At 40.9% G+C, this 23,617-nt stretch overlaps 1 protein-coding gene across 2 annotated transcripts; it reads right to left on the bottom strand.

The window, feature by feature from the left end:
• Positions 1–713: 713 nt before the first annotated feature.
• LOC127573522 (P2Y purinoceptor 4-like) lies at positions 714–22,886 on the bottom strand. 2 transcript variants are annotated; one of them, XM_052021827.1, is made up of 3 exons: positions 22,562–22,587; positions 18,711–18,749; positions 714–2,690 (listed from the first exon to the last, which is right to left on the bottom strand). In XM_052021827.1, the coding sequence occupies exon 3, from the start codon at positions 2,660–2,662 to the stop codon at positions 1,508–1,510; it is 1,155 nt and encodes a 384-aa protein (XP_051877787.1). In that variant the 5' UTR covers positions 2,663–2,690; positions 18,711–18,749; positions 22,562–22,587; the 3' UTR covers positions 714–1,507. The 2 variants fall into 2 exon arrangements, with proteins under 2 accessions (XP_051877787.1, XP_051877786.1); XM_052021826.1 differs by lacking the exon at positions 18,711–18,749 and having other exon boundaries at positions 22,562–22,886.
• Positions 22,887–23,617: the final 731 nt, after the last annotated feature.

Genomic DNA, 23,617 nt, shown 5'->3' with positions numbered 1-23,617 from the left:
TGTAGCTCTGCTGAGAATATCAGTTTTCCACAACAGAAGTTCCTGATAGCAATGATCTTTAAGACCCTGATGTCCAGTCACAGTGTGAGCTCAATGTCTGGAAACATTATCCATTTTCTTTCAAAAGTTTTTAGTCAAATACTTGCAGCCACTCTGAATGACATTGTCACATGTCTCTTGGTAAACAATCCCTGGATATGAGATTCATTCTAAGAGTGTCTAATTTTGAAAAGTACGGTGTCTGCATTAATTTTCTGGTAGGTCATATTAGCCTCAACCATCAACATCATGCACTTTACAGATAATCTTTCTTCCCATTATTTTTACATCAGCTTAAGATAAGGATCTCGTTTCAACATTTTGCACTATGCAAATATAGGCAATAATGAACAAATGACAAAAGTACAGCTCTCAGCTTCAGTTTTGTGCTGTTCTTTCACCCAGCAAGAATTTGGCCTGATTAAACATGGAGAGTCAATAGTCTTTTCCCAGCAGTAAAAACCCAAAGAAGAGAAATAGCTTCATAAGGAACCATCCAATTGTTATCCATCAGATTTCATAAACAGGCCACCAGATTTCATTGTTTTACTGCGGTAAACCAGCAGAAAGAAAAACATTTCTCTTGATTTTGCCCTACCTAACTTTGTTTATTTGATAATCCTAAAAGCAAGCAAATTCAATCATTTCTAAAATAAAGTTCCATGCTAGAACAGACAAAGAAATAAGTAAACCAGGCATTCCAAAATACAAAAATGTAAACTGAGAAAGATAAATATCACAAGATATGAATCCAAATATAGTTTGAAAATTGTACAAAAACAGGGTGCAAAACTTGACACAAAATCTAACAAAATATTTTTGGTAATGCTATAAGCTTGAGAAGCTGCATTTAGTGCTGCACCTTTAACACAAAAAAGTTCTCAAAGGGGTGAAGCAGAAAAAAAAATAATTGTGTCCTCTCAAAATGGGAAATTTTGAGGAGGCAAAATAGCTGAAGAAATGTGCTTTCAGTCAGTATATTATTTGCATTTTCTTCCAGCCTTTTCACATTTTGAATTTCACAAAGGTAGGCAATGGTCCCCAGAAATACAAGGAATTGGTTCAAACACACATACTGATGTAGGATAGAAGTCTTACATAGGACTCTATTGCCACTGATTTCCTTTCCTCAACTGAACAGTTTATTGTCTGTGATTGTCACTAGCCAGTTCAGTTGGCAAGATTGTTTTGGGCTATCACAGGTTTAATTTGAACATCAGGTCTGCCCAAGGCCTATCACGATGCATTGGGAGAGTTTCCTGGACCAATAGTCTGATTCCATCTGACTGGGTCATTGAATTAAAAATGTAACAGACACAAGAGACTGCAGATGCTGGAATCTGGAACAGCAAACATTCTGCTGTAGGAACTCAGTGTGTCGAGCAGTATCTGTGGGAGGAAAGGAATTGTCCATGTTTCAGGTTGAAACCCTGCATCAGGACCAAAAGGAAACCTTTGATTCTCTGACTCAATCATATCCCTGATGCAGGGTGACTGTACAGACAGAGGTAGTTCCGATCTCGGATTGCTTGTGCATTTTACGCTCACATATTGTGTTTGGTACTGACAGTTGAACACAAGCTTTTCTTCTCCATGTGGCATACATAAATTTTCCTCGATAATTGTCTCCAGCTAGGAAATACAAAATGGGGTCAATGCAGCTGTTGATGCTGGCCAGTGGTCTTGTGATCTTATATGTGAAGTTCACAATGTTAAGTGCATTGCAGTTCTTCTTGAGTACCCTGAAAGTATAATACATTGTTCTTGTGATGTGGAAGGGTACAAAGCACAGGAAAAAGACAAGCAACACTATGATGATAATTTTAATGGCCTTTTTCTTGACGTTGGATGAGGCTGGGCTGTAACCAGATATGTGTGTTTTGCTCAGTCTTCTGGTCATTACACTGTAACAGATGGTAATGATGAAGAAGGGAATGACAAAGAGGATCACCATGATGGCAGAACTATACAAAACATACTCTGGAAAGTCCTCCCTGCGGGTTGTGTCATGACAGAGTATGTTATCACCCCGCCTACTTGTTGTGACGAAGATTAAATTAGGAATAAGGCAAATTATGACAGATGTCCAGACCAATGTACACACAATCCAGGCACGATTCACTTTTATCCACCTGAGTGATTGAATGGGATAGCACACAGCCAAGCACCTGTGGACACTGATGCAGGTAAGAAAGAGGATGCTGGAGTACAGGTTGGCATAAAAGATGAAGCGGGTGATCTTACAGAGGACTACACCAAATGGCCAGTCATTACGTCTGGCATAGTAATATGTAAGGAGTGGCAGAGATAACACATAAAGAAGGTCTGAAATGGCCAGGTTAAACATAAAGATTATATTGACATTCCATGGCCGCATCTTACAAACAAACATCCAAAGTGCTGTGGTATTAAGAATTACACCCACCACACACACCATTCCATAGGACACTGGCAATAAGATGTATTTGAATTCCTCATCAAAATGGCAACTGCTATTTTTACCACCAAAGCTAGTGCTATTACCAGAAGCAGTTTGCAAGGACACATATTCAGGATATCTGTAGGTTAAGGATATTGATGCAGTAGAATTCAGATGATAGTTCGGTAGTATTCTCCCTGCCATTCAGAACTCTCCAAAGTTAATGACAAACCTGGAATAAAGAAAAAATATATTGCTCAGAAATACCTTACATGGAATATAATTGTATCAAATCCCATATGAGTCCTGCAGTAGAAATAAGTACAATACATGGGCTAAAAGGTTATAAAAATCAATCTTACAGCAGACCTGTGTGTCTGTTATGTGGGTAAATGGTATTGGTAATAGCTAGTATATCATACCTAAATCATATCACATGTGTTGGGTCACAATTTAAATTAGTTGTGCATTGTAGAATACTGGCTATAGTACTGGAGGGTGCATTTTAGCACTATTTCTGGCATGCAGGATGTCAGATTTGCAACCCAAACTTTTTTTAAAGACCACTCAGACAAAACAATTGTTCTATGTTCTATAGTAAAATGGAGGGCTAAGGGTAAGCCTAGTAATTTCTAGGGTAGGGACATGTTCGGCACAGCTTTGTGGGCCGAAGGGCCTGAATTGTGCTGTAATTGTTCTATGTTCTATGTTCTAACTTTTATTTCTGCCAAAAGTAACCAGATACTGATACTTTTCATCACCTTTAAAGACACAAATATAATATTGCTTGCTGCTCCATTCACCACCATTCTACTGCTTCTGCACTGCATACTGCTGCCACACTGCTGACCCCTCAATAACTCCACTGTACCACCTTGCTGCCCCATTCATTGCCACTCTGCTGCTTCCTTTGTGCTGAGTTCTCAGTGCCCTTTTGATCATGCTGCTTCACACAGTGCACACCCAGTAATTAGCTTACTGCCACTCCATGCACTGACTCTTCCCTGTTTCACTCAAGGTGCACCTACCACATCTTCAGAGCTCCTTTCCACCATGGCAGATTTGTGATCATCACTATAGTACCCAAGTGTTACACTGGTGACAGATTACACCCAACTTTACTGTGTCTCAGATTATACAAGACAGACCAATAATCATCACCACCGTGCTTCGGTGTAATATCTATATCTTTGAGTCCTTTATCCCAGTGTTAGTTTTATCCTATAGTTTTCTCCGTTTGATGAGAAATTCAAGTACAGCTTATTGCCAGTGCCCTATGGAATGGTGTGCGTGGTGGGCGTAACTCTTAATACCACAACACTTTGGACAGCTTGTACTTATCAACTCTATACCCTGGTGTTAGACAGTGACAGACTGTATCCACCAATCCTGTACCTCACTGTTACACCATAACTCACTGTACCCATCAATATTATATCCCACTATTAGACAGTGAAACCTTGTACCCACTAATTCTGTACCCCAGTGTAAGCAGTACACTATATATTATCTCAACCGAACTTGTAACGTTGTAGCAAGATTTCCCTTCTTCTACTGTATACTCCAACCCACTTGTTATAACATTCCATTAGCCTTCCTTATTACCTGCTTACTTGTGTATTAGCTCTCCATGTTTCATGCACAAGAACCCCTTATTACTTTATACTGAAGCTTCCTATAGTTTTCTCCGTTTAAATAATATCCTGTTCTTTTGTATTTCTTACCAAAATGAATTTTCCCAGTGTACTGAATATGCCAAATTGTTGCCACTCACTTAACCTATCAGTATCTCTCTGCAGATTGTTGGTATCTTCTTCATAATGTGCCTTCCCACCTATTTTTGTATCATCTGCAAATTTGGTCATCTCAGATTCACTTCCTTCCTCCTACTCATTAATATATATTGTAAACTATTGTGGTCCCAGCACTGATCCCCATGAAACCACAAGAGCTACAGGTTGCCTCCTGAAAATAACCCCCCTTTATCCTTACTTGCTGCTTCCTACCTGTTAGCCATACCTCAGGAGTCTTGTGTTATATATTGGCACTGTACCCATCAATACTGTATCCCAGTGTTATACAGTGACAAAGTTACACAAACTGGCACAGTACCCCAATGTTGGACTATGACAGACTGTACCCATCAATGCTGTGTGTACACCAGTGTTAATGATGGACTGTTCCCACCAGCACTATACTAAGAAACTGCACACTCCAGTTCTGTACACCATTGTTATACACTGTCAGACCTATGTCAGTGCCAGTACTGCACTCCATGTTATTTAGTGATAAAATTTATCCACCAGTACTGAACCCTAGTGTGAGACAATGACGTACTGTACAAACCAGCTCCATACCCCAGAGTAATGCAGTGTCCATTCTCATCAACACTGTACTCAGCAGTAGACAGTGATTAGCCCTAATTTTAGACAGTGATACATTGTACCTACCAATACTGTACCACAATGCTATACAGTTACAAGTCTTACCCTTCAATATCATACGCCAATGTGACACCTTGGATGCCAGGGCAATGAGAGTCCACTAGTACTGTATACCAATATTATACTGTTACAAACCTATGTTTGGAATTACCAAACTGCAGAGTTATTTGGCCACATTACTGTATAAGTGACCACTGTTCCTATTTTAAAGCGATATGTGCTCACCAATACTGTGCACCTGGATATGGAGCAGAAAATGGACCTGGATCTGGTCTCAAGCCCAGAATATTATGGTCCCTGGCTATCTCCTTGCTGAGTCCTTAGGCCTAGTTGGATCCATGTCCAAGGCCCAGTCAGGTCCCTGGACTCAGTCCCAATTAGGCCCCATAGTCCAGCACCCAGCAAATGAGGAACATTGTCAAGAAAGACCCCTAGGGTGACATTGCTCCAAGGTCTAGGAACAGATAAATCCCCAAGGACTCAAGGCAGGCTTTACTTGGACGCCAGGATGCTGGCCACAACATTGATTGAACTGAGAGACCCAAAACCCAGCATTGCAAGGGCTCCAAGCATTGGTGTCAGGGGGATCCAGAGATCAGCTTTCAAATGAGTCCCAGGCAGACAGTGTAGGAGAGTCATTGTACCTTGGGTCTTCAGCCACAACCTCTGCAGCCTTTCTCCCGGTCCCTACCTCCTTCTGATGATATTTCAGGTCATTCCTTGTAAGGAACTGGGTGTGTTTGGGGAATTAATGGCAATTGTTAGCGAACTGAGACAGCAAGCATGGCGAACAGCCAGGTGGTACAGAAGTGAGCTTGTGAGAAAGGTGAGAGCAGGCCAGCAAGGCCTTTCCCATAACCCCGATGGCTCCCAGTCAAGTGAAAGGTTTCACAGACCCTTCAAGACTAGGTCCACCTGACTGTGTTCAGGTGGAACGGGTGGGGGAAAGGGGTGGGAGGAACGTAATCCTGCTCACTCCTTGCTTGAGATTCCTTGATTGGGAGCAAAGGTAAATTCTTTTTGTGTGATTAGAAATTCTGGAAGGGATGTTTGGCCTTCTGTTAAGTGAGAATACTGTAAGCAATCCTTTCTATTTGTTTTGATTGTTAAGTCAATTGCTTTAATCATATTTCAGGATTTTATATGCTTTGGGACTACAGAAACAACTGATTGTCTCTTATATCTGAGCCATGGAGTTATAGAATTAAACAGCATGGAAACAGGTCTTCGGCCCTACGTTCATACCAAACAAGATGCCTTCCTGATCTAGTACCATTTGCCTGCATTTGGCCCACATCCTTCTAAACAATTCTTATCCATGAATCTGTCTAAATGTCTTTCAAGTGTTCCACCTCTTCCACTCCCTCTGGCAGCTCATTCCATATACCCATCTGTGTGGAAAAAGTTGTCCCACAGGTTCCCTTTACATCTCTCCCCTCTCATTTTAAACGTATGCCCTCTGGTTTTAGACTCCTGGACCCTGGGAAAAAGACGGTGACCATCCACCTTATCTGTGCCCCTCATGATTTTATAAACCTCTTTAAGGTCACCCCCAGAGCCTCCTTCGCTCCAAGGTAAACAATCCCAGCCTAACCTGTTTCTCCTCATAACTCAAGCCCTCCAGTCTTGGCATCATTCTTGTGAATCTTTTCTACACCCTCTCGAGCTTACAGAATGGCAACCAGAACTGTTGACAAGCTTCCAGATGCAGTCTCACCAATGTTCCATACAGCTGTAAAATTACATCCCAATTCATGTACTCAGTGCCCCATCTGATACGCCTTCTTCACCACCCTGTCTACCTGTGCTGCCACGTTCAGGCAACTTTGTACTTGTACCCCTATGTCTCTCTGTTCTATAGCACTCCCCAGCGTCCTGTCATTCACTATCTATGTCCTGCCTGAGTATAACTTCCCAAAATGCATCACTTCACACTTCTCTGAGTTAAATTCCATCTACCACTCCTATGCCCAATTTTCCAGTTTATCTAGGTCCTGTTGTAACCTTAGACAACCTTCTTCACTGTCCATCACACCACCAATTTTGATGTCATGCCACCTACATTCTCATCCAAACTGTTGATGTATATGACAAACAGCAGGGGACCCAGCACTAATCCCTGTGCACACCACTGGTCACAGGACTCCAATCTGAAAAACAATCCTCCACCTTCTGACTCCTTCCACCAAGCCAATTTTGTATCCAACTGACTAGATCACCCTGGATCCCATGTGATCTCACCTTCCAGACCAGCCTACCATGTGGGACCTTGTCAAAAGCATTGCTAAAGTCCATGTAGAAACTGTCTACAACCCTGCCCCTGTCAAACATCTTGGTCACTGCTTCAAAATTCAATTAAATTCATTCGACATAGTTTCCCACGCACAAAGCCATGCTGATTATCCCTAAACAGTCCTTGCCTTTCCAACTGCAGAAAGATCTTGTGTCTCAGAATCCCCTCCAGCAACTTACCCACCACTGATGTTAGGCTCACCGGTCTGCAGTTCCTTGGCTTGTCCTTGCAGACCTTCTTAAATAAAGGCACAACATTAACCACCTTCCAGTCTTCCAGTACCTCACCTGTGGCTAAGGAAGATACAAAAATCTCTGCCAGAGTGCCAGCAATTTCTTCCCTTAATTCCCACAATGTCACAAAGTGCACTTGATAAGATCCTGGAGATTTATCCACATTTATGTGCCTCAAGAGCACCAACACCTCCTCTTTCATGGTATCGATATGTTTCAAGACATCACTGTTTTCTTCCCTGAATTCTCTAGCTTCCATGAGCTTCTCCACAGTAAATACAGATGAGGAGTATTCTTTTAAGACCTCACCCATTTCTAGTGGCTCCGCATATAAATGACTACACTAATCCTTAATGGAACATATTCTTTCCCTAATACTCTATTGCTCTTAATGTACTTATTCAATCTCTTAGGATTCTCCTTAACCTTATCTGCCAAGAATATCTGTTCCCTTTTTGCCTTCCTGATTTCCTTCTTAAGTGTACTCCTACATCTCTTATACTCCTCAAGGGACTTGCTTGATCCCAGCTGCCAGTACCTGCATATGCTTCATTTTTCTTGACCAGAGCCTCAATAATCCTCATCAGCCAGGGATCCATAGTCCTGCCAGCCTTGCCCTTCACTCTAACAGGAACAATGTTGACCCTGAGCTCTCCCTACATCACTTTTAAAAGTCAACCACTTGCCAGATGTCCCCTTACCTGCTAACAGCCTCTCCTAATCAACCCTTGCAAGTTCCTGTCTAATGCCATCAAAATTAGCCTTGCCTCAATTTAGGACATTTGTCTTGGAACTCAGTTAGTTACCATGATGCCCTTTGAATATTGCTTGGCACACCCAATTGCTTTTCAAACAAATTGTTTCTATGATTAAGATTATGTTCCAAATAGAAATATATTTGATAACCTTTTCTTCTATACGTCAAATAGACCTGAGCAAATAAAGACACTGTGAGGACGAAACCACAAATATAAGCTTGCGTGACAGATGCTGAATGGGAGTACAGCAGTATGAGGATAGTTCGTGAAGTGTGACGTGTTTATTATTGTTGCATCCAAAGGCACATAAATGAAAAATCCTGTGGGCAAATGAAGTCCACTGTGTCAATATTTTATTAAGAGTTTTGCTCTCTAGAGGATGTGGGCATGGCTAGCAAGGCCAATCTTAAACCTTACTTTCCCCTGAGAAGCCGGTGGTAAACTGTCAACTTGAATCTGACCCGTTTCTGTGTTGAAGCCACTCCCACTGTGCTGTTGGACAGGGAGTTCCATGATTTTACCCATTTTACAACAGGATGGTGTAAAACTTCCAAGACAGCTTGATGTCTATTTTGGAGGTAATCTTGCAGGTGTTGGGTTGAAATGTGCTGAAAATAGGCAGATGAAATTTAATCCAAACAAATATAAGGTGATGGATTTTGGAAGCATTAATGAGGCTAGGACATACACTATGAGTGGTAGAGTCTTAGGGAGTCTGGAGGGACAGAAGGAGCTTGGAATACAAGTTCATAGATCGTTGAAGGTGGTAACACAGGTAGATAACATAGTTTGGGAAAATATATGGGATACTGGCCTTAACGAGTCAGGGCATTGAATACAGCTGTGGGGATGTTATGGTCTAACTTTATAAAACTTTGGTCAGACCTCATCTGGAGTACTATCTGTGTTCTGGTCACCAAAGTATCGGAAGAATGTGATACTGCTGTAACGGGTACAGAGGAGATTCACCAGGATGTTGCCTGAGATGGAGCAGTTCAGTTATGAGGAGAAACCAAGCCAGAAGCCACATCTTTTCTCCCTGGAGGAGAGGAGGTTGCGAGGGGACATGATTGAGGTATATAAAATTATGAGGTGTATAGATATGGTAGACTGCAGGAAACATTTCTCCAGTATTTTATCTAGTAGATAAAACTAGAAGAGATAGGTTTATGGTTAGGGAGAAGAGATGTAGAGGGGATAAGAGGGGGACCTTCTTCACCCAGAGAATGGCAAGTACCTGGAATGCACTGTCTGAGAGAATGGTGGAAGTTGGGTCACTGACAGCATTTAAGGAGTGTTTAGATGAGTATTTGAATCACTTAGGCATAGAGGGCTATGGACCAAGTACTGGGCATGGAGATAATACGGAAGGGTGCCTACTGGTTAGCATGGATGAGTTGGACTGAATGGACTGTTTCTCTGCTGTACAGCTCAATGACTCTATGACTCCAGTGCTTGAAAGGGTGTAGAGAATGAGTATTACTCTATCTCAAGTTCACAACCCCTACTATCAAGAACAAGGACAACAGGAAAATCATTACCCAGCAGGTTCTCCTCCAATTCTGACTGGAAAATATTTCACCAGTCCTTCACTACTTGGCCTAACTTCTGCAGCTCACTACCTCAACAGCATGTGGGAGTACCTTCATCAGCAGGACTGCAGTAGTTCAAGGAGGTTGCTCACCACCTCCTTCTCAAGAGCAGTTAGGCATAGTCAATAAATGCTGGCCTTTCCAGTGATGGCTGCATCTCAAAAAATTAATAACTAATAAAAATGATATGAAATTATTATTGGGTATAATACCTTAGCAATGAAATTTCAATGAATTGTAATCCAGAGGGCAGACTAATAATCCAAAGTCTGTTGAGCTCAATTCCCATGTAAATTCTCTTGATTAAATGATGTAGAATTTTTTTTAAAAACTGATATCGGTAATGGAAACAACAATACTATTAGATTTTCAGAAAAACACATCTGAATGTTCGATGGAAAGATCCGCTATCCTTGGCCAGCCTGACCTACCTGTAACTCCAAACCAACAGCAGTTTAGTTAATGGCCCTGTCGGCCATTCAAGATACCTGGGCATAAGCAATAAATACTGGCCTTGCTATCAATGCCCATGTTCTAAAAAAGAACAAAAATACTGATAATAACTTATTGGGTTGAATACTGTGGGTAGTTTTAGATGGGCTGATGGCTTGGTCTCTTTATTCAGTGGCCTCAAGTGGACCTGTTCTTCAATTCTACCTTATAGTAAATGATACTGAGAAGGCAGAGGAAAGAAGGAATTTGTGTGAACAACACACCATTACTCATGTACAGATCTGCCAGCATTTTTTTGGTGAGGAAGAGATACCCCATAAATTGAAAAGCATCACAATTTATTATTGATTTGCTACTCTGCTACAAGCTTCAGAAACATGATATCACAAGATCACAAGACAAGGGAGCAGAAGTAGGACATTCGGTCCATCAAGTCTGCTCCAAAGAAAAGGGAAAAAAGAAAAAGAAATGAGAAACTGGGGGGGCAAAAAAAAACACTATTCTAACCCCAATTTCCGGCCTTATCCCCATATCCCTTGATACCCCGACTACTTAGATATCTATCTATCTCTTCCTTAAACACCTCCAATGATCTGACCTCCACTGCTGTATATGGAAAGGAATTCCACAAATTCACCACCCTCTGGCTAAAGAAATTTCTCCTCATCTCTGTTTTAAACCTGTGTCCTCTAATTCTAAGACTGTGCCCTCTGGTCCTGGACTCACCCACCAAGGGAAACAGCTTGACCACATCGACTCTGTCCAGTCCTTTCAACATTTTAAATGTCTCTATGAGGTCCCCTCTCATTCTTCTGTACTCCAGTGAGTACAGTCCAAGAGCCAACAAACGCTCATCATACGTAAGCCCTTTCATTCCGGGAATCATCCTCGTAAATCTCCTCTGAACCCTCTCCAACATCAGCACATCTTCCCTAAGATATGGGGTCCAGAACTGTGCACAGTATTCCAGATGAGGCCTCACTAGTGCCCCGTAGAGCCTCATCAACACTTCCTTACTTTTATACACTATACGTCTCGAAATGAATGCCAACATAGCATTCTCTTTCTTTACCACCGATCCGACCTGGTGGTTAACCTTTAAGGTATCCTGCACGAGTACCCCCAAGTTCCTTTGTACTTCTGTACTTTGAATTTTCTCTCCTTCTAGATAATAATCTGCCCGTTTATTTCTGTTTCCAAAGTGTACAACTGCACATTTCTCAACATTGAATCTCATCTGCCATTTCCTTGCCCATTCTCCTAAACTATCTAGGTCTCTCTGCAACCTTCCTGTCTCCTCAATACTCTCTACTCCTCCACCTACCTTGGTGTCATCCGCAAACTTAGCCACAAAACCATTTAATCCATCATCCAAATCGTTAATTTACAAGGTAAAAAGAAACGGCCCCAACACCAACCCCTGCGGAACACCACTAGTAACTGGTAGCCAACCAGGACAAGATCCTTTTATTCCCACCCTTTGCTTCCTGCCAACCAGCCAATGCTCCACCCATTCTGTTATCCTACCTGTAATTCCATGACCTCTCATCTTATTAATCAGTCTCTTATGCGGCACCTTGTCGAAGGCCTTTTGAAAGTCTAAATACACAACATCTACAGCCTCTCCCTTATCCACCCTACCTGTGATTTCTTCAAAAAACTTCAATAGGTTGGTCAGGCAGGATCTTCCCTTCATGAAACCATGTTGGCTCGGACCTATCTTGCCTTGCACCTCTAGGTATTCCATAACCTCATCCTCGAGGATCGATTCCAATAACTTTCCCACCACCGATGTCAGACTAATAGGTCTGTAATTTCCTTTATGCTGCCTCCCACCTTTCTTATACAGCAGAACTACATTTGCGACCCTCCAGTCCTCCAGAACCATGCCGGAGTCTATTGATTCCTGGAAAATTATCACCAATGCCTCTGCTATCTCTAAAGCCACCTCCTTCAGAACCTGGGGATGCACCTCATCCGGTCTTTAGCCCATTTAGTTTTCCTAGCACCTTCTCTCTAGTAATCTTCACTGAACTCAGTTCCATTCTGTGAGACCCCTGACTAACTGGTATATTGCTGATGTCCTCCACAGTGATGACCGATGCAAAATACTCATTTAGTTCTTCTGCCATCTCTTTATCATCCATTATAATCTCTCCCACACCGTTATCGATTGGTCCTATATCAACCCGTGTCTCTCTTTTACTCCTTATATATTTTAAAAAACTCTTAGTATCCTTTCGAATGTTATCTGCCAACTTCCATTCATAATTCATCTTTTCTTTCCTAACAACCTTCTTTGTTTCTTTCTGCAGGTTTTTAAAAGTTTCCCAGTCTTCTGTTTTCCCACTAACTTTTGCTTCCTTGTATGCCCTCCCTTTTGCTTTTATTTTAGCCTTCACCTCTTTCGTTATCCACATTTGTGCCTTTTTTCCATTCAAAACCTTTTTTCTTGGAATATATATATCCTGTATTTTCCTTATTACTTGTAGAAATTCCTTCCATTTCTGCTCCGCCGTCCCTCCAGCTAGCTTACCCTTCCAATCAACTTGGGCCAACTCCTCTCTCATACCACTGTAATTTCCTTTGTTCCACTGAAATATCGATACACCAGTTATCAGCTTCTCCTTCTCAAATTTGAAACTGAATTCAATCATATTATGATCACTAGTTCCTAATGGTTCCTTTACCTTTAGTTCCCTAATCACCTCCGGTTCGTTACACAGCACCCAATCCAAAACAGCCGATCCCCTGGTGGGCTCATCAACAAGTTGCTCCAAAAAACTGTCCTGTAGACATTCCGCAAACTCACTGTCCTGAGATCTACTGCCTTGCTGGATTTCCCAGTCCACCTTTATGTTAAAATCCCCCATAATTATCTTCACATTGTCACTCTGGCATTCTTTTTCTATTTCAAACTGCAATTTATGGTCCACTTCCTAACTGCTATTAGGGGGCCTATATATAACTGCTACTATTGTCCTTTTACCCTTTCTATTTCTTAGCTCCACCCATAAGGATTCCGCCTCTTCTGACTCAATGTCCTTCCTTTCTATTGATTTTATATCATTACTAACCATCATGGCCACACCTCCCCCACTGCCTAGCCGCCTATCCTTCCTATACACTGTGTACTCCTGGACATTCAGTTCCCAATCACATCCGTCATAAAGCCATGACTCGGTGATTGCCACAATGTCGTATTTATTAACCTGTAGTTGTGCCACTAGGTCATCTACTTTATTCCTAATGCTACATGCATTTAAATATAGTACATTTAGTCCAGTATCTGCTATTGATTTTGTTGTACTTCTATTGTTCAGCAGATTATCCTGACTTCTCACCTGCCTGTCCTTCTTGCCATCCTCAATGCACACTGTCTTGGATTTGTTTCTATAAACTTCCTCCCTAACCCTAACATCTTGTATTCTAACATCCTGGTTTCCATCCCCCTGCCAGATTAATTTAAACCCTCCCCAACAGCTAAATTAAACATTCCCGCTAGGATATTGGACCCTTTGGAGTTTAGGTGTATCCCATCCTTAGTGAATAGGTCATGCCTCCCCCAAAAAAGGTCCCAATGATCCAGAAATCTGAAGCCCTGCCCCCTGCACCAGTCACTCAGCCACGCAGTCATCTCACCTTAACTTTACCATGTCTTTAATGGAATTGTTTCATTATCAAATTACTTGCCAATTAAACTCACCAAAAACCCAGTAATTAAAAGTTTAACTTCATGGTATGGTAATTATTATGGTCTGCCCATCAGCATACCTTGCCCAGAAAGGGAATAATAAAAAATGCAGAGTCAGCATTCTTCAGCTTATGAGTGGTGTTAGATATTTTAAAACTGTTGGATGTGTAAATTTTTTCATATTTTCCTTTCTGTCTCTTTTTCTTCACCAATCTTCCCTTCCTTCACAATATTTTTCATTCACTACCTGATCCAACATGGATTCACTCATACTAATGTACCCTCTTGTCAATCTTATCTCTGCTTACGTCACATCCTAACCAGAGATATCTTGTTAGTTGCACTTTACGAATGTTGTCAATGCCCTGCCATTCTGGTTGTCTTATTATCAATTTGCACTTCCAACAACAAAGAACAAAAGTATTAAAACAAGTCTAACTTACAGGGCATTCTAGGAGATGCCCAACTCTTGCAAAATATGAACCACAGTCTGCTGATTTAATTGCAGATGGAGAGCAACATATGATTACAATGTGAAAGGTAGAAGGGAGTTCAACTAAGGGTTAAAGTTATACAGAATCCAAGCTTATATGGAATTCAGAGTTAATATTATGCTTAGCCTTGAAATGAATGTCAGAGTTAAAGTTAAGGTTAAAGCTCAGGACTGAACAAGCAAAAAAATCCAATTTGGTCTGTGTTCTGCACCACATGTTAAGGCATGTGCTGCATAAGTGCTGTAAATTGCTCATATGCTGTAGATTTTATTGGTATAATTGAGGTGGAGGGAGTGTATGTTTATAAAATATATTACACTTTGGCATAAAGCTTAGACAGAGATAATTATTTATAAATATTAGTCCAAAACAAGGTAAATAAGACTGCATGAGAGCCACCTGTTAAATGAATATTGTAAAATGGTCACTACCAGAATCTTATGCACTGAGGCAGAAGTCTCTGAATAAAAACCTGCCATGACCATTGAGTATAAATTTGCTTATCTAGAGAACTTTCCTTACTGCATAATTATGGTATTGAGTTTTCAAAGTTGCAGTTAGAGGACCAGAGGTACACAATCAACTTTTGGAGGAGGAGAGAGGTGTAATTAGTGAAACACTGTCAATCATTGAGAACTTGTACAGGCCCAACCTACACCTCCTTTCATTGAATATATGGACCATCCTTGGTTCAGTCTTACTCAGCACCCCTCCTTCAATACTTTTAGCAGTACACTGACAAATGTATTGCTTCCTACACTCATAGATTTCTTTAATTTTATTGCCAATTTCAACCCAGCTCTCACCTTCACATAATCTATCTCTGGATTTTCCTTTCCCTTTTAGATCTCTCTGTCTTGTCTCAGGGGACAGGTAGGTGACAAGCATCTATTACAAGCCCACAGGCTATTATAGGTGTCTCAATAATGTTCCTCTCACCACGCATTCTGTAAGGATGACATAGAACAATAAGGCACAATACAGGCCCTTTGGCCCACCATAACACCATGACATTCTATTCTCCAAATTCCTTTCCCTTCATCGTATCTGTTCAATGATGAATCTATCCACACAAGTGCCTCTGAGTTGTCTTTCTTTCTCCTTAGCAAGGCTTTCCTCGCTACCATAATTGACAAAACCCTTGAACATCTCATCCATTTCTTGCACCTCTGCTCTCACCCCTTCTCCTCCTGGACAGTAGGATAGGGTTCCCCTGCTTCTCACCTTACACTCCAACAGTCTCCGCATTCATAAGATCATGTTTCAAAATTATGCCACCTTCATTGAGCTTCCACTACCAGACGCATCTTCCCATTTCTGAAGGGACCATTCCTTTTGAAAATCCCTGGTCCTTTCTTCCATCTCCACCAACCACTCTCCTTATCACAGAACTTTCCCATACAACCACAGGAGCTTTTTTTTTACTTTATCCCTCCCCACCATCCAGGGATCCAACCATCCTTTCATGTGTATCAGTGATTCATTTGCACTTCTAGTCTAGTGTACTGCATTCAGTATCCATGACGCACTATCCTTTACAATGGAGAAACCAAAGGAACAATGGGTGACCTTTTTGCACAGCACATTGTTCAGCCCACAGGAGCAATCTTGAGCTTCCAGTTGTCTTCCACTTTAATTTCCCAACTCATTCCAGTTCTGAAGTATCTATCTGTGAACTCTTGCACTGTTGAAACAAGGCCTAATGTAAGCTTGAGGAACAGCGACTCATCTCCCATCTGGGCATATTGCAGCCTCTAGACTGAATGTCAAATTGAGCAATTCCAGATAACTTGTTTTCTCTGATTAGATCAAAGCTGGACAGTTCTGCCATAGGTATCCATGCTAATATTAATTAGTTTTTCTTTCCGATCTAATAACATTTCATGCAACTTAACCTGCATTCCACTGCTTTTATAAGTCCCTTTGTTTCTTCTTTCTCTTTCTCTAACTGACCTCTCAATCTAACAAACAATGGCTTCATCAGCAGTTTGTCACCACACAATCCAGCCCCACCCTATGAAAGAAATTCCTTTTGTTTAATCCATCTCCACCCACCCACTCTGCAACATAAAATTAACATGTTTTCTCACTTTCCCAGTTCTGATGAATCTTTGACTTGAGACATTAACTCTGTTTCTCTTTCCATGGATACTGCCTGCTGTGATGAGTGTTTGCAGCAATTTTTTTGTTTTTATATCAGACTTCCAGCACCTACTGCTTTTTGTATTTTCATTTGCAATCAATCATTGATTGACAAAGCTTTTGTCTGTCTATAAACTGATCCCTTTCCACAAGAGCAGTCAGACTTTGTTATAATTAAGCACAGCCATTTTATTTCTATTTAATTGTTTTCTGTATATGTGTTGTTGCTATTAGTGCCTTGTGATTCTTAACCTACTGCTCCTTTTTGTTGTTATCTGAGTGAGAAGGGTGCATACTGGTGCAGCCAGATGTGCCTCGATGGGACCCTCATCCCAACAGTCAAATGTAAGCATCATTGCCAACAAAATAGTGTTTGTAATTATTATGTAACTCCCTTAGATCCCTTCCTGATTTTGGTGACTGATGCAATATGTTAGTTCCTATTTGTCTCAGCTCCAGGACTAATGCCCTAAAAATATATATGATGAACAGAATTCTCACAAAAGACAGAAGTTTTGATCCATGCATTGCTGAAATTGAACCTGAGGAAAGAGAATAAAATAGTGCAAGTAATTTAGGGAGATGGCCATTTTAAATAATCAACTTTTTAACATTTTCATAAATTTCACAGCATTTCACATAGTGAATGTTGCACAATGAGTCATTCTCAATTAACTTCCCTATTATTATTACTCATTTACTCTATTTATGATTTTGACCATATTACAGTGATGTCAAGCTGAAAAGAGATGCAAGAACTCACACTCAAATTGGAGAAGGGAAACAGCCTTCAAGTTTATCCTTGCCATCAATATATTCATCTCAATCTATAGCTGTAAATGCACCATATAGTCACATCAGGACATTACCCTCTGGCTCAAAAATTTGTTCCACTGAAGTCAATGGAACTAATCTATTAGTGGAGGCAGAGTACAATAGTCTTACAGGATGACAGTGTATTTACCACTACAGACTGGTAATGAATTTCTAGGCAAAGCATTTTCTCTACTGGCTCAATTATTCAACTTGTCAGGACCAATTTTCCTTTCAACCTCATTAGAATGATTTGGATGAGCTGTGGTATCAGTAATGGATTTGATTGGGATCTTCTGATCCTGCAAGATTTACATCAAATTTACAACATAAAAACAGCCAATATTTATGCTCCCCACAGCTTCCTCCCACTCTATTTCTCCTAATGCTTTCTGAGAGCCCTTTCATTCTTTTCTCCCTCATACTTATGAGTGACCTGACTTACGGAAATACGACTTTATGTAAATTCTCCCATATATTTTAGAGCATTTTTTCAAGCTAGTCATAATAATAATAAAATGTGGAATTAAATATCTCTCACAGTCATGGAGTCATACAACATGGAAACAGGCCTTTCAGTCCACTGTGTCCATCCCAGCTATCAAGGCTATATACTAATTCCATTTTCCAAGCTTTCTAAGCTGTGGCATTTCAAATGTTCATCCAAAAACCTCCTAAAGTTTGTGAGAGTACCTTCTTCCAACACCCCCTTGGGCAGTGGCTTCCAGATTTCAACCACCCACCAGGTGAAAAAATTCTTCAGATTCACTCTATATCTCCCACCCCTCAGCTTAAACCTATGCCTTCTGGTTAAAGATATCTTTGCTAAGGAGAAAAAGTCCTCACCATCTACTGTATCCACACCCCACTTTATCTTGCACACGTCAATCAGGTCACCTCTCAGCCTTCTTCACTCCAAAGAAAGCAAACCCAGCCTATCCAGTTTCTCATCCATTCCAGGCAACATCCTGGGAAATCTCCTCTCCACCCTCTCCAATGCAATCACATCCTTCCAATAGTGTAGTGATCAGGACTGCATACAATACTCCAGCTGTGGCCTTACTAATGTTTTTTATAGTTGTCCCATGACTTCCCTGCTCTTATTTTCTGTGTCAAGGCTAGTGAAGACAAGTATCCATATGGCTTCTTAACTACCTTTTCTACTTCTGCTGCTGCCTCCAGGGATCCTCAGACATGTACACCTAAGTTCTTCTCTTTTTCAGTAGTTCATTGTGTTTATCATAGATATGGTGGATAGTAAAAATCTTCCTCCATGGTGGGGGTTTTTAAGACATCCATTAGTCATGCCAAAAGGCATCATCCTACACTTATCTACCTTATAGCAGAAGAGCGAGATCATTATTAGCACAAATTTCTGAAAGAGAACCAAGAGGAGAAGGGTCAGCATAGTCATTTTGGGTCAAAGGGTCCATTTCTGTGCCATATAACCTATGATTCTAAGAGATATTGAGGGCATTTCTAATAGCAGGAGGCTGCCATGACAGTAAATACCAGTGCAGCCATCTCCACTCAGCCAGACCTTGCTAGTAAAGGATTAATAATCTTACCAGTCATTAAAGTTGGAGACAACAATAGACCTTCCTATATTTGGTATTTTTCATATCAGGACGTTTAAAACAGTGAAAGGTGTCTTTGAAAGCAGCTGAGGTGTAAACACTGCTCACAGCCCTTTCTATCTTGTGGAGAGATTATGGAGTGGAGCATTCCAGTACAGATGGAGTTCAATCCAGAGAAGTGTGAGGTAGTACACTTTGGAAGGACTAACTCCAAGGCAGAGTACAAGGTAAATGGCAGGATTCTGGGCAGTGTAGAGGAGCAGAGGGATCTGGGGGTTCATATCCACAGATCACTGAAAGTTGCCTCGCAGGTGGATAGGGTAGTTAAGAAAGTTTATGGGATGTTAGCTTTCATAAGTCAGGGGATTGAGTTTAAGAGCTGCAAAGTGATGATGCAGCTTTACAAAACTCTGGTTAGGCCACACTTAGAGTACTGTGTCCAGTTCTGGTCACCTCATTATAGGAAGGATGTGGAGGCATTGGAAAGGGTGCAGAGGAGATTTACCAGGATGCTGCCTGGATTAGAGAGTATGGATTATGAGGAGAGACTAAAGGAGCTAGGGCTGTTCTCATTGGAGAGAAGGAGGATGAGGGGAGACATGATAGAGGTATACAAGATATTGAGAGGAATAGATAGAGTGGACAGCCAGCGCCTCTTTCCCAGGGCACCAATGCTCAAAACAAGAGGACATGGCTTTAAGGTATTGGGTGGGAAGTTCAAGGGTGATGTCAGAGGGAAGTTTTTCACCCAGAGAGTGGTTGGTGCATGGAATGCGCTGCCTGGGGTGGTGGTGGAGGCTGATACATTGGACAAGTTCAAGAGATTGTTAGACAAGCATATGGAGGAATTTAAGTTAGAGGGATATGTGGGAGGAAGGGGTTAGATAGTCTTAGGTGTGGTTGAAGGGTGGCACAACATGGTGGGCTGAAGGGCCTGTATTGTGCCATATTGTTCTATGGTTCTATGGTATGATCCTGAGGGTACCATAGCAACTAAGTATAGCTGTGGATTATCATGAAGGCCAATTAGAGCAACAGTCCAGATTGACCATGATCAGATCCAGAGATGTCATGACATTTTCTAGCAGGTTTAGGGAATGAAGTGACACTCTCATTCTTATAATTTACTATGCAGAAAACTATGAATTAACAGAAGAGAAAAAACGAGGGATGCCTCCAGAAGTTCTCTAACCTTTTATCCCCCATGACAACCAAACATTGGAAATCCTGATAAGGGGCTGCACAGCATGTCAGAAACATGGCTGCTCAAAAACATGAATCATCTGCAGAATTTTGATCAATTATTCCCCCCCCCCCCCACATTAACTGTTAGTAGATTACATGATGAAACTCTAATATCGCTCATCTATTGTAGATAAGGAATTGTCTTTTGGAAATCAATTATAACCTCTCCTCTAAATGCTTCTGAGAAACATCTGGCTTTGCAAGTACCTCAGAGCACTAACTGACTGACAGGCATAACCTTCCCCACCATCGAGAACATCTTCAAGAGGCGGTGCCTCAAGGAAGTGGCATCCATTACTAAGGATCCTCACCATCCGAGGCATTTGCTCTTCTTATTACTATCATTAGGGAGGAGGTACAGAAGCCTGAGGACCCACACTCAATGATTTAGGAACAGCTTCTTCCACTCCGCCATCAAAACCCATGGACACTACCTCGTTATTCCTTTTTTTTTTGCACTATTTATTTATTTTTGCATTTTATAGTAACTTCTATGTTGTTGTACTGTACTGCTCCCGCAAAACAACGAATTTCACATCATATAAGTCAGTGATAATAAACGTGATTCTGATTCTGTTACCCATGCTTCCCCTCCCAAGCACCAGCTCAGAGAAGCCTATAAAAGAGACATTGAAGTGTAGGCCAAGGTGCAGTAATCTGAGCATGTGGAACAACATGTAAAGGGTAAGGTACTGCAAGCTAATACATAAAGTTGCAAGGGCCTAATTAAGTACCTCATAGGCATTTAAAACAGTGATGTTTGCAAAGCCTCAAGAGTTGAAGCATAGGAGCCATAAAGGACTTCAGGAGTTATGTGCCTTTCACAGGGTTGGGATGTGGAGTAAGTATTATGTGATGATATGATAGTGGACAAATGGTGCAGTATTTTCTACTGGGATATCAATGATTATTGCAGATACCTGCATACTTTGACTTAAGTCTGATATGCTCTCAGCTGTGGTAACACTCTTTCCGTGTGATAAGCACCTGAAACAGTTTGGATGATTGGGGACCATCAAGGCAAATATCTAAGCACCAGCCTAAAATTCACAATAAACTGTTCCTGTAACACGCATGGCTTAAGAAATGATGATTGTTTTTCCCTTTAGGAACTGTAACATGTGAGAAATTGTTTTCTGCATGTTGGTACAAATGTTTCGATATAGAGGTTTCAAGAAACTGTCTGGCTCTGCAAATGAAGCCATTATTAAAAATGCTGCTTTGCAAATGCTGCTTTTTCAAGTGAAGTAGCACTGTTTGTTAATTTACATTGCTGGCTTTCCTCCAAAGATGCAAAGACAAGATCTCACAACATCAAAGCAAATGAATTCCTAACCAATGAATTTCAAGATAAATTACTGACAGCAATCTATGTAAATTATTGATAAATCTTTATATGTCCTTATACAGAAGCCCAATTGATTTGCACTTCAAAAACTCACTAATCACAAATCCTCCACAGCAAGAATAGTGAGGGTTCTCCATGTGCAGTGACTGGAACTAGTTTAGTAATAGTTTACAGCAGTGACTCTTTGGTTACAATCTAAATGTCTAAATGTGATTCAGGGAACTGCAGAATGTGTCTAGGTAATCTGTTTGGAGGTTTTCTGTCCTCTATCACACCAAGGTCAGTAAATTTCAAATAATATGGTTGAGCCTGCAGTATCATAAGGAAACCATAACAAGGAATCAATTTATATTCATTTCTTAAATATTGAGATTTTCAATTTAACTGGCCTCTTAAGAATTTCACTTTGATGCTGATAGAGCTAGATGATTGAAGCTTAACCCCAACGTGTTAACACATACTGTATATTCTCATAGAATCCTGTCATTCATTTCCTGAATTTAGCTAATCTCTATCCCAATGCCACAATTTGGCGCTGCCCTTGGTCTCTCATAGTCCTCAGTGAAATTTATTGGGATTGCCTTCTGAGAACATTTTAAAGCCTAGCACTAATAATATTTCAGTACATCTGGGCAAGGAGAGAGAAAGTGGTCCCATCAGAGTTGCTACCTTTCAAGTAAAATATTAAATCAGGAATAGGTCTACCATCTCAGATGTACATGACCATTCAATGGCATCATTCAGTGAAGACCAAAGGAGTTCTCTTGGGCAATATCAACCCATCACTCTTCCAGATTCACTGGTCTTTTATCTCATTACATTGTGAAACAAGTTGACTTTTGTAGTTTTATTCAATTCAGTGACTACATTTAGCAGTAATTCTTTGCTCCAAAGAGTTTTACAATGTCTTTCCTTCTCTCTCGTATGTGGGATGATCTCTGATTGATCAAGAGTAGTTTAAATTAGTTCATCTCTAATCTCTAAAAAAGGAACAAAGACATTGAAAACCATACTCACCTCTCAGCTTTGCCCCCTGATGTGAGAAGTGATATTACTGTGACTCCTTGAAGCTTTCACTGAAAATGCTGTCATTCCATAAAACAGATGCCACATCCACATTGAATTAGAAGCAATGAAGGCTCTTATGGTCTCCAGCTGTTAATTAATTCATAGAGTCCCACTGCAGAATGAACTTGAAATGCATTGTCCACAACCATATTGCACCCAGCAGGAACAACTGCCAACATAGTAAAATAAGGAAATAACTAATTGCAGTTGGCTGGTTGACGTAAAGTTGTTGGATTCCAGCCAATTAATTAGGATAAAGGAGAAAAATGTCCTGCAAAACTGAACTTGCAGGCTGGGCGGCTTCTGAAGTTTTATTATGCAAGTGTAAAACTGGTCAATGGCTCCTCCAATCAAATGCTAAGGTTTAGAAATTACAACATATTATCAGCATTGAGTAAAGTTTCACACAAAATATGGAAATAACAAGTCAAAGCAAAATGCATATTCCAACTTATCTAATAACAAAGGAAAACATCAGTGTGGGGGTAGGTAGAGAATTGCTTGGAGAAGCCTGGAAATTCAATTGAATAGAATGCTTTCTTTCAGCACTATGTGCAAGAAAATCAATTTTTCCTCAAGTGGAACATAACTGCAATAGTTGAACATGCACGGATAATCCCTTTTCCCTGTCAGACATGCACATAATGAAGTCATTCCCTATGCAAAGCTTACCTAGACCATTGCCGGGGAAAATTCCATGCCTTTGGAGATTCTTAGCCTGTGCTGACCAACTGGCTGGAGTGTTCAAGGACATCTTCAACCTCTCACTGCTGAGGTTCCCAACTGCTTCAAAAGGGGAGCAATTATACCAGTGCCCAAGAAGAGCAGGGTGAGCCGCCTCAATGACTATCGCCCGGTAGCAATCACATCTACCATAATGAAGTACTTTGAGAAGTTGGTTATGGCTAGAATTAACTCCTGCCTGAGCAAGGACATGTACCCACTGCAATTCGCCTTCCGCCACAACTGTTTTACAGCAGACACAATCTCACTGGCTCTCCACCC

Source organism: Pristis pectinata, chromosome 8, assembly GCF_009764475.1.
Source record: "Pristis pectinata isolate sPriPec2 chromosome 8, sPriPec2.1.pri, whole genome shotgun sequence".
Taxonomy (NCBI): Eukaryota; Metazoa; Chordata; class Chondrichthyes; order Rhinopristiformes; family Pristidae; genus Pristis; species Pristis pectinata.
This window is presented reverse-complemented; position numbering and strand designations above follow the sequence as displayed.

Bases quoted from the DNA above. Each gene is read 5' to 3' on its own strand.
- LOC127573522 (XM_052021826.1), bottom strand. From the start codon at position 2,662: ATGGCAGGGAGAATACTACCGAACTATCATCTGAATTCTACTGCATCA.